This window comes from Gobio gobio, assembly GCF_949357685.1.
Source record: "Gobio gobio genome assembly, chromosome: 5".
Lineage (NCBI taxonomy): Eukaryota > Metazoa > Chordata > Actinopteri > Cypriniformes > Gobionidae > Gobio > Gobio gobio.
In genome coordinates, this window is record NC_137101.1 from 57,412,602 (window position 1) to 57,425,255 (window position 12,654).

Consider the following 12,654-nt stretch of genomic DNA (forward strand, 5'->3'; position numbering starts at 1 on the left):
TGACAATAACTCGACGCGATTGCATGCCAGAAAAAAAAGGCCATTAGCATGGATGGCAGGTTAACAGGCTAGCGAAATGCTTGCGCGTTATGCTAACAATAGTGATTTAGATGAAAGCTAGCGATGTCAGATCAATGTGACAGATAAACTTAGATCATATCAGATATATTGTGATGATTAAATTATATTAAATAAAATGAACAGCAGGAAAGATAGAAAATAGAGCTTTATGGAGCTACAGACCCAATTCACTCAGGCAGACAGGAAACCGCTGTGCAACAGTGAAAATGGCCCATTCGGAAACCAGTCTCTGTGTGTTGTGTGTGTGTGTGTGTGTGTGTGTGTTGAGCCGCATGTCAGCCGCTATAGCAACAGACGCAACCCGGAAAATAAAATCAACCGCTATTGTGTGCGCAGTTGTTTGCACATTCTTTTTTGCAGTTTGTGTTTAAAATGTATTTTGTTTTAAGTAACGGATATGCTTGGGGAAATGTATCAGAGTAAAAGTTGACAGAAATATAAAAACACAAGTACAGATTCTCCCCAAAAATAGTCATAAAGTATTATTACTTCACTACATTACACAACTTCATGCAAGTGTTTTAAAGAAGAGTAATTTATTTGTTTTCAAGTCGATACACATTTATAAATGACTTGTAGTCAGGGGATTACAGTTGGTTAAAGGTGCCCTAGAATGGAAAACTGTATTTACTTTGGCATAGTTGAATTATAAGAGTTCTGTACATGGAACTAACGTACCATGAGCCTCAAACACCATTGTTTCCTCCTTCATTTGTAAATCTTGTGCTTGAAAAAGACCACTGAAAAACGAATCCCAACATAACACCGACTGTGACGTAACAGTCGGGATCATTAATATCTACGCCTCCCCAAATTTGCATATGACCAGCCCTTGTTCAAGGCCAGGCAGTTTTAACACGGATCTGCACCGAATCAACAGAAGTTCTGCAGGTATTGTGAAGATGAGGACAATGGCAGATCATGGATATAAATGTTATGTTCCAGGCTGTGCAGGGGATGTGAGCACTTTTCATAGCCTTCCCACAGAACAGAACTGTCAACAGGCATGGCTGATGTTTATCTATAACAGGATACCGCACCAATTTAATTCAAAGTTGTTCATTTGCTCTGACTAGTGTCAATTTCGTAAACGAAAATATGACGAAAAACTTTCATTGACAACCTTTTTTTCCATGACTAAGACAAGACGAGATGACACAAACATCCTTAAACTGTGACTATATAAACATGCAATATCATTGACGAAAAAAGATGAGAACAAAAAGCACTCTTAGGTTTTGTCAGGGGGAAAAAAGAGGAGCGTTTGAGCATTCATGCTTGCGGTTGCCATATTTCAGTTATTTTTAATCCCCCAATCAGAACTTTTCTGTTAAAAGAACACGTATTCTATCCAGTGTTTTACTTAAACATGTGCATCTGACAACCATGTGCACGCTCTCGCTCTCTCGTGTGCGTAAACAAGTAAGCTGGTCTGTGTTCTGTCACAACTCACGAGCCGCTTGTGCTGTTTGTGGTTGAGTTTGCTGAATAACTGCACTTGTGTGAGCTACTGAAATGAGCCAATCAGAGCAGAGCTCAACATTATTATTCATGAATTATTCTTCCCTTCCAAATAAGGAAATAACAGCCCATTTCATTCTAGGGACAATTTCTAGGGTTGTAAATGGACATGTAAAACTGTATCTGGAGTATTTGCCCTTATCAAAGCCACATCCCTTCTATGTAGATATCAGAAAACAATTTAAAATATTGTATCAATGCATTCTATGAGACCTTTAATGTAAATCCTTTCACTCATCAGCACAGACTTGGGTTCAGTGTGGGATCTAGTGATAATGTGAACAGTTTTTACCAGTCAGCACTTACATTGCAGCACAAACTAAAGTGTTCAACACCTGTTATACATGATGTGTAACACATGAATAAATCATTATACAATGCTTTCTGCATCCCCTAATCTAAAGTCTAAACTATCACACATAAACATGTTTCATATCACTTAAAGATCTTCCTGTTACAAGTTAGGCATCTAACATGATCTCATAAGCTTAGTACGCAAAGTCAGTCTGACACACTTGTGTTTGCATAAACACTAATGGGCGTATGTACAGCTTCTAAATCAGTTTGACATATAAATACTTTTGGAAAGTACAAATGTTTCCTTTATTCTACTTCTCCCCAGAATGAATTCTCATGTGGACTTTAAGGTTTCCATCTTGACTGAAACTGTCTCCACAGTGAGGGCAGATGTAAGGGTCATTTCTATGATGAATGTTCATGTGGACTTTAAAGGTTCCTTTCTGAGTGAAACTTGTTCCACACTGTTGGCTTGAGAAAGGGCTCTCTCCAAAGTGAATTCTCATGTGCCTTTTAAGGTTTCCCTTTTGCTTGAAAGTCTTTCCACACTGTTGGCAGGTGTAAGGCTTCTCTCCAGTGTGAATTTTCATATGAACTTTAAGTTTTCTATCTTGACTGAAACCGTCTCCACAGTGAGGGCAGGTGTAAGGATCATTTCTATGATGAATGTTCATGTGGACTTTAAAGGTTCCTTTCTGAGTGAAACTCATTCTACACTGTTGGCAGGTGAAAGGGCTTTTTCCTAAGTGAATTCTCATGTGCCTTTTAAGGTTTCCCTTTTGCCTGAAACTCTTTCCACACTGTTGGCAGTTGTAAGGCTTCTCTCCAGTGTGAATTCTCATGTGGATTTTAAGGGCTCCTTGTTGATTGAAAGTTACTCCACACTGTTGGCAGGGGTAAAGCTTCCTTCTAGTGTGAACTCTCATGTGGACTTCAAGGTTTCCATGCTCTTTGAAACTTAGTCCACACAGATGGCAGGTGAAATTACCGATAGTCTTTTGAGCCCTTTTACGTGAGGTTGTTTTTTTAGTCTGTGAGGAACTAAAATATTTTTCATCAATTATAAAATTATGTTTCCTGTCCGGATCTTTCTCTTCCATTTTATTCAGATCTTGACTCTCTTTCAACGCCATCAGGTCTAAAGCAAAAAAACATAAAAGTTAATCCCAGTTTAGTGCCACAAAGCAACAGACATTTAGACACACAAAACATTAAAACTAATAACATGTATACTGGATCATATACGCCAGGGGTGCCAAACTCAGTTCTTGGAGGGATTCCTGGTTGCATTCACAAAAGTCAGAGATTACTTATTAAGCGCACAGTACGTGGAAAATATACCTATGCCTAAAACATCAGGGAAACACTACCTGACAATTTTAGACCAGTTGCACTGACTTCTATCCTGGCAAAATGTATGGGAAGAATTGTAAGTAATCATGTTCTGTCTTCAGTGAGTATTATTTTAAATGCATTGCAGTTTATATATAGACCATACAGGGGTACAGAGTATGTCACAATTACTTTAATTGATTTTATTATAAAGCATATTCAGGACTCTTACGTAAAGGAACTTTTTATTGATTTCACCTCAGCTTTTAATAGAATGCAGGTTCACTTGCTTCTATCACGTCTGTACAATGTGAATATAAATTCTGCTGTGGCATATTGGATCAAAGATTTCAAAGATGTGTGAAACATTTGTGAACGCTGCCATCCGAACCTTGGTGCGCACCAAACAAGATGGGTCTCGGTCCGCTTCCAGACGAATGCTAGTTACGCATGTAACTGCCTCTGGCATTCACCTAGAACTCAAAGAACCACAGTGTAAACACTATTGAATTATCGCAGGGCCAGCCAGCTAGGTCGAGAAAATATAGACAAGACATGTGGATACGTATGCTGAGCCCTGGGGGGTTATAAGCCACAGTAGCTCAACAATCTGCCTCGAAAAACACCTTTCTGGCGCATTCCGAGTGATTAAGGCGGTCATCCAGAATTCACAGAACCACAGTTACATGCGTAACTAACATTTGTTTTCATTCCTACTGACCACCAGAGGCAGTGTAATCACTACTGCATGACACATACTAACATAGTCATGAGGAATGCCATCCACCTGATGTAAAATTGAGCAGTATACTGTCTAAATTGAGCAGTAGAGTTCGCATAACACTTCAAGACATCCAGCAACCAATGCAAGCACAGTTCGCAGGAAAGTGAGGATTCAGAGCAAGGTTCAGACAGCGTGCACCCTTCCGAAAACTGCAGACAAGACTGAGATCCAAGAGAAGATCCACCAACTGGAACATGATATGCAGAAATGTACGCTCGTCCAGTATACGTTGAAAAAAGCTGAAGATGCTCAGATTGTCACGTTGCAGAAATCCTGTGTAATGTCTCCCATAACAGAGGGATAGGTGGAAACGCATATATAGGCATTTCGGCCATTCGTAAGATCCTGGCCCAAGGGACTGGACACTTCCTTCTTTGCGAACCATAAGCTACAGTGAGTGTTCATCTCTGAAGCAAAAATATCCACATGGAGAACATGGAGGCCTGTCAGGACCAGCATAAAATACTTTAGAGAGAACACTGCACGCAGTTCCAGCCGGTTGATATGTTCTGTGGCCTGGGTCAGTGTCCAAATACCCCTCAGACTCAATGTTGCCCCCCATCCTGTGGGAAGCGTCTGTCGTGACCAACTCCCGATTGTATTATTTATTTTTACTCAGTAACGGATGTGGTTTAAAATGTAGCGAAGTACAATACTTCAAACAAAACATACTTAAGTAAAAGTAAAATTACAGATTTTTAAAACTACTTAAAAAAGTAGAAGTACGCAGAAAAACTACTCAATTACAGTAACGCGAGTAAATGTAATTCGTTACTTTCCACCTCTGGCCTGAAGCCACTCGTCAACTGACGCAGGTGGAGCGAAACCCTACCTTTTAGGATGTCTAGTTCAGGCACGGCATCACTATGCCACATCGGAGCAACGTTTCCGTGGCATGTTACACCTCAGACACAGCCCCCTCAAAGACCTCATGTTACTGCTACAGTTTTCCGGCCACCTCATCGACAGTTGCCAGGAGGACCCCATCAGCGTCCCAGCGCAACCACTAAAAAGCGCACACATAAAGCCTGAGATACTCAGGCCGGTGGGCGATCGTTTTACTATAGAACTATAGAGCTGGAGTACTGGAGGACCAACACATCAGACCCCTGGGTTTTGACGACTCTGAGCAGGGGATATACTCTACAGTTTCAATGCCGGCCTCCCAGGTTTTCAAGAATTGTTCCTACGGTTGTCAGTTCACGCAATGGTTCTCTGTCAGGAAATGTGTTCACTGTTACAGAAGGGAACCATAGACAGAGTTCATCCCCTCATTCAGGGAGACTGGTTCTATTCAATGTATCTTCTTGCTCCCAGGAAGGATGGTGGTTTCCGACCTGTCGACCTGAAAGATGCATACTTTCACGTCACGATTGTTGTTCATCACAGAAAGCTTCTGTTTCAATTTCCTGAATCAATCCTACCAGTTCAAAGTGCTACCAACTGGCTTCCTTGTGCCCCCACGAGACTGCTTTTGAGACGTGCAGAAGTTGTGCTTTTCCATGAACATGAAAAAGAGCTGTCTGATTCCAACACAGACCACTACGTTCATATGAATGACCCTGAAAATGTGACAAATATTTTGCAACTTTTGACTCACTTTAACACGGGTGTGTCTTTGCAGTATGAGGTGGTCCTACAACTAATAGGAATGTTAATGGCAGCTACATATTTTGCAAACGGCCCTTCCACACGTCATGCCAGACTCAACTCAAACAACTCAACAGCTTTTACAGGTGCTTGTGAAGGAATCAACAGGTAAATGTAGGCCACTTTCAAAAAATGGACAAATATATTAGAACACTTTTAGCTGTGAGATTAAGCAACTGATCAGCAAACACACTGACTAGAGCGATGGCGAACGCGCTTATTTCAAACTCATCCAACGTATAGGTGCATTTTTGACATAACACGTCACTCAGCACACCCGGGTTAAAACCGCTCGCCACTGATCTATATATATGTAACAGATGTAGGCCAGTAAGAGTTGTGTGTGTAAAACTCACTCCCCCTTGCCTCAAGAGGTGTGCTAGCGGCTAGTCTTTAGCGTCCTTGTGAGAGCCAGCCTCCCACACCGGATACTCCGGTTCTTATCTCGCTCGGAGTGGGTCAGTAGGACTGGTTACAAATATATCAAAAGGAGAAACCCAATACAAGTAATGAACTTTATCTTGTGTTCTCACTCCGCAGCAACTATTTATATTTAAGGCTATACAGCCATCTAGTGCTTACACCTTGATATTGCAGATGATAAATGGTGCATAATTTATTTTAGAGGTAAATATTAAGTATATCTACTAAGTATTTAGTATGGTGACTATACATCCCTGTTTTCCAGGGAAATCCTGATTTTTAGTGTTCTGTCCCTTACTTGAGCTGTCCCCGGAAATGTCCCCGTTTTACAGCTCGTTCAAAACAACCCGTAGACATATTGCAAAAAAAACACCCAACCAACAATAGCAGCTGCTGGTTATAGGAGCAATCGTGTAGTGGTTATTTCTCACAGCAGATGGCGCTGAGAGCTACGCTGACTCTACTTGGACGTGCCGCTACTTCATGAAGAACGCAACAGAGAGCAGAGCATCATTATCATCAAATATCAAAAGAAACATTGTTATCGCTTTCAAGGTAGAAACATACTAACTGTTCATGTTAAATTACAGTAATACTGTTTGTATCTGCTTTATAACAGAGCCTCAACAGGGATTGTTTTGTCCCCAAAGGTTCTGCAGTCACAACGCAGTGATAACCACACATCTGAACTATAAAAAACCCAAACAATTACACTTGCAACAAAAACATGTGAGAATACACACACTTTCTGCTTAAAATGAGCCTTAATTAGCCCAATGAAGGACAGTAAGAATTATTTTCAAGCACAAACGTAACAAAACATTTGAAGTAAAAAAAGTAATTTATATAGTATAAACTTGTGAAAATTAAAATATTAAATACAATTATAAAATGTTAAAATATTTGTTAAATTGTTTTTTTTTTATATTTATGTTGTTTTATTTTTGTAATTTTTGTTGAGTCGTGTTATAATATTGTTTTGAACTGCTTGTTATTTACAATGGTTAGGCTTCTATTAATTGTTTTCATTGTTTATTGTTTTGCGGTTGCGTTGAATTGTATTAAATCCAGACCAAAAATCATCAAACATCAAACTAAATCATAATAATTATTAATGTTAATAATAATAATAATAATAATATAATATATAATACAACAACAACAAACATTCAAAAATATATCGTCCCTGCTTTTTAATTAAAAGATAATGACAAATGAGATTTTGACCACTCAAATAGGAAATGTCCTCGGTTTCCATTTCAGAAATCTGGTCAATTCAGTATTTAGGGGATTTTTAGTAAAATATTAAAGGGAAAATATTATTGAAATTCTTCAAAAAATATCCTTCATTTCTGTAGAGCTGGAGATTTGAATAATGATCAAATGACTGAGTTCAGATTTGAGAATGAAACCAACCTGTTTGTTCCTCAGTTTCTTCTCGTTTCACTCTCAATGTTTCTTCAATCTTCAGTTCTTCACTCTCCTCTTTCTTTGTTTGTTCCTCAGTTTCTTCATCTTTCACTCTCAATGTTTCTTCAATCTTCAGGTCTTCACTCTCCTCTTTAATAAACTCCATCTTTATAACAGTGTGTCATGTGGATCTCAGTCACACCAGCAGGAGTTTTTCTGTGTGTTTGTCCTGTTAAAGATGAGAATAATTAACAGAAAGAAAAATAAATCCACACTAAATCATTTCAGTAGTTCATCGCACTAGTAATGAAGTCAGTCAGAGGGATAGGTTTTTTTTCCCCAAAATTACAGAATGCAAATTATTATTCAACTCAACTATCGATGTATCGCCAATGATTGGCAGTGGAATATTTTCACTATTGGCCATCTGCTGATTGTTTAAAACAGCCGATGATCAGGGCCGATGGTGTCCTGTCAATCAAAAGGATGCGGAACAAACGTGTCCGACTGCAAATCATACTGTGTGTGAAGAAAATGTCTCGTGTTGAATTTAGGGCAAGATAACACGTCAATAACACAAACAGTTAAAAATAGCAACATAAAAGCGGCTCTATTTGACCCTATGAATCACCCGTAGCTCAAGCCAGGGTTGCAGGTCTGCGGTTTTTCCCTATACTAAACATGATCTGTAGCACCTCTCATCCAATAAATCACAAATAAACTGCTTTGTTACTTCTAAAAAGAATCATCATCATCTTTCCAATTCTGTCCATTTTATCAGGAAATTCAAAGAATAAATGCCGTTTTGTCGCTCCTACATGTGACGTGACAGATCGCTGTAGCGCCTCACAAGGGCGAAATTGTCAATCACACATTGGGGGGGACAGCTGTGGGACTTTTTGTGGCGGCGCATGCACACATTTTTTTAATCAAAATAAAATAAAAGTCAGAGTTTGAATGTTTGTAATTGTGTAACACAACAAGGAATTTTCTTACATCTGATCGTCAAACCAACGTATACTCACCCTGTAATGATTCGGCAATACAAAATATTTTTGTGTGTGTGTGTTGTAAATAAAATTTATTCTGAAGCAATATTCTCACCAGTGTTCAATCAGCTTTGACATATGCATATTTGTGATATTTTTACCTTTTATAAAAGGTCATTTTCCCCTAATTGTATTAAACATAGGCTATGATTCAGATTTCCTTTTATATTCTTAAATTGGATCAATAAATTAAATTGGAAGACACTGGCTGTTACCAGTAAAATTAAATAATTTACACTGAAAAATTACAACTGCATTAAATAATGTTATGAGATTGTTTAAATATTTTTTGAATATACAAAAAAGAAATGTTGGAAAGATGAAACTAAACCACCAGTAGGTGGCGGCAGGTGACCGTCTGAATGAGTGAATTATTGAGTCGATTTGTTCAAACACTGATTCATTCAAGAATGAGGCGGTCGTTTACGAATAGTTCATTGAATCTTTGATTCTATAGATTCATTCAAAACGCTGAATCATTCACTAACACGCTGTTGCGGTGACACTCGTTCTGCTGTGATCTTTTGGAACTATTTTCGCTGCTGAAATAGAACAAAAACACTCAATATTGCATCAAAATGTAAGTGACGTAATGTTAATAATTGTTTATGGAACTGTCATATGAAATCATCGTGACGTTTTCAGTCGTGATGTTATTCAGGAAAACAGCACTCTTGGTAATGTGACATTGCAACTGTATCATGTTATAAATATAAATAAACTCCACATTTCTACATATTTACGGCAGTGTGTTAACTGAGTTTCTCTGTGTGAGTGGTGCATATGTTTCGATTTCTCCTCGAGAGGCTGCGCGAGCGTCAACAGTGCAATGTTAGTTACCGTCAGTTAATTATACATTATCATTCACTGTCAATCGCCACTTACAGTAATGAATGCAGAATCATTCTTGCATTTTGGTGATTCCCTAGTTATTTTTGTTAATGACTTTTTATCAGGCTACTTGTCCGTTGAGCTACTAAGGGTATAGGGAAAACATGACATAGATTCAGGAGAAATAGGTTTTGTTAGTGTATAGTGTAAGGCCAGTCGAATGGATTTGGGAAATGGATCTGCCGGGATTTTATATTTTCGGAGCTGGAAAGAAAGACGTATTTGCAATCACATCGATATTGCCCGCATAATCATACAGTATGATCAAATATTGGGGGGGACAAATTGTCCTTCTTTGAATATTGGGGGGGACGTGTCCCCCTGTCCCCCCATAGGATTACGCCTATGGCGCCTCAGTTCAAGCAGAGCACGAGTCCTCTCTAGCACTTTAAAAGGGTCATGAACTGAGAAATCAACTTTCCCTTGAGCTTTTGATATATAAAAGGTAGGGGTGCACCGAAATTTCGGCCGCCGAAAATGGCATTATCGGTTTCGATAATTCTAGCACGTTCCCAGCTTTGCTATTGCCTGAGACATGATAATAATCAGTACAGTGTTGTGATCTGAGCACAGTGTTCATATCATTAGCTAGCGTATAAACAGTATATATATCTATAAGCTAACACTGTTCTCTCTCCGACACCTGCCGTTCTCCACTGGTTCTCCTCACACTAATACTCAATGTGTCTCCTCTAATCGTTGATCCGTCTAATCCTGGCCTGTCCCTAATTGTGTGTCATTATTGTATGGCTGTGGTCTGCCATATGAGTATTAATAAACATTTATAATTACATTATTTTTCTATACATTGACTCACTGGGGTCTCTGAATCATTCGTTGTGAATCAATCGGTTCAATTGACTCGGAGAGTCGATAGCTCCGGTTCTCTCATAATTTTTTTTTTTCTATTCAATTTTCCAACAAAACATACAATGACATTTGACATCAAACAAAAAACAAACAGAAGTTGGGGAATACTCACAACAGATCTTAAACATTACATTTTGCTAATTACTTTTTTCAATATGAGATGTTTTAATACACTTCTTATTTCTAGAAATTGAGTTCAATGAGTCATAAAATATTTTGAGTAATAAAAAGATATAAAAAAATGTAATGCAGGAGTGATAGACATTAATTTATCTTTATGAATATGAAACTTCCCAAGAAGAAGAATTAACATTAATGTCATCAATTATATCAGATCCAGTATTACAGTCCATGAAGAGGATCATAGACACTTCTATTTTAATTATTTAGTCAAATATTTCAAAAACCACAACAGATATCCACTTCCAGAAGTCTTCTGAATATTTACAATTACAAAATAAATGTATGAGAGTTTCAGATTCGATTTTACTAAAATAACATTGTGGAGAAAAGTCTTCTTTAAACTGGTTAAGAAACTCATTACATGGATAATACATGTGCATTATTTTAACATTAATCTCCTTTACCGTATTTGGCAGTAAAAACATTACTTACTGACCAACTTTCTCAATTGAAAGTAAAGAGAAATATTGTTTCCATTTCAAAACTGCTTTTGGGCAACAACTGATATCTCGAGTAATGCAATTTCTGATGTAAGCGTTATTACACTTCATATCTTTATATTAACACATCCAATAACAAGTTTTGGAGTCTGCAGACAAACTGAACTGTACCTGAGATGATCTTTCATAAGAGCCGCTCCTTCTGCTACTCATGAGTTTATTCTGTTACTTTACTCACACAGCGCTGATACATGTTAGATAAAGCAATGCAGTGTTACATTTAATAATACATCATTCATTCTGCGTCGCTTTAAACACTTTAAACACAAACCTTTCCTCAGCTGAATCACAACAGATGCACGAGCGCGGCGCAGCCTTATGACGTCATACACCAAGACCAAAATAAAAGTCCTGATCAACCAGGCCTGAGTCTAAAACCACAGAAGTGCAAACATTTATGTTCATAAAATATATTAATAAAAATAATGACAAAATTCTGATTTTCAATGTATTGATGAAATATATTTAATAACACAACGGTAAGTTAATAATACAGTTCACATTAAGAGTTAAAAAAAAAATTAAAGCAATATAATTTTTTATGATGTACTTCTTATTACTTACTTTTCCATGTAGACTCACATCTAAAGTCACAGTATTTATGTTAATTTCTCATCCAGACGGTTCAGCCACTACCCATATGGAAATTTTCAAGCTTAGAAGTGTTTTGGCCTGTCATCCAGCAGAGTACATATTTTGCTCAAACATACGGGGCGCCCAGTGTTGGAATGGCTTCCTTTTGTGATTCGACATGGCTCCTTCCCTATGAGGAAGACCTGTAGCTTTCTGTGTTCATATAAAGGTGCTTTGCTTATTGCATTATAATATGCGCTACATATTAATAAATTAGTTAATAAAAACAAACACGTCATATATATAGTAATTGTGTGCTTTTGTCTTTGCTTTACTTCAGTTAATTTGTCTATATTCGTGTTTTATACAGCTACTGATATCTGGATACCTCTTTCTATTTTTAGAAATTTAGAATTTAGTGTTACGTCTCACTCGGTCCTTCTGTGCTAGGACGCCATGGCTACAATTATGAATAAAACAAATGTGTATCTCGCTTGTACTCTAAGCACCATATGTCGGGTAAGGTTTGCATACAAAACAAGGTTTGACTGGATATTCGATAGCAGCACTAATTTAATTCCATACTCAATCCGACCCGTTTACACAAAGATTGCATCATACAGCATCTAAATCGCAGCACAGGAACACAATTATTCAAATATTTTATGAATACAGTCAGCAGAGTGCACTCCCTTTATAAATGCATGAAACTGTCAAATGCTTCAGTTCAGATAAACTCCTACACCAGTGGAAACTGCTGTGGTCAACCTGACTACACCGAATCATGAATCTATCGCATGTTCTACTCTTCGTTGGTCAAACGTATGCACTAGAGGGCATATTAAACCAGTGAACAAGCTCTGAACCATTCAAACTGATTGCGTGTTTTGTGTTATGTTAACTCCTTCAATTGGGCATTGCATTCAAGTGCTCAACAGACATTTACATTAACATTTATGCATTTGGCAGACGCTTTTGTCCAGGGCGACTTGAATTGCATTCAGGGTCCACATTTGACATTTTTTCGGGTCTTGCTTTCCCCGGGGATCGAACCCGTGGCTCAGTGTTGTTAGTGCCACGCTCTACTGTT

The 12,654-nt window shown here is 38.0% G+C and overlaps 1 protein-coding gene across 2 annotated transcripts; it reads right to left on the bottom strand.

The window, feature by feature from the left end:
• Positions 1–604: 604 nt before the first annotated feature.
• LOC307126135 (uncharacterized protein) lies at positions 605–11,330 on the bottom strand. Of its 2 annotated transcripts, none has more exons than XM_079816522.1 (3): positions 11,263–11,330; positions 7,505–7,727; positions 605–3,037 (listed from the first exon to the last, which is right to left on the bottom strand). In XM_079816522.1, the coding sequence occupies exons 2-3, from the start codon at positions 7,662–7,664 to the stop codon at positions 2,211–2,213; spliced, it is 987 nt and encodes a 328-aa protein (XP_079672648.1). In that variant the 5' UTR covers positions 7,665–7,727; positions 11,263–11,330; the 3' UTR covers positions 605–2,210. The 2 variants fall into 2 exon arrangements, with proteins under 2 accessions (XP_079672648.1, XP_079672647.1); XM_079816521.1 differs by having other exon boundaries at positions 11,103–11,292.
• Positions 11,331–12,654: the final 1,324 nt, after the last annotated feature.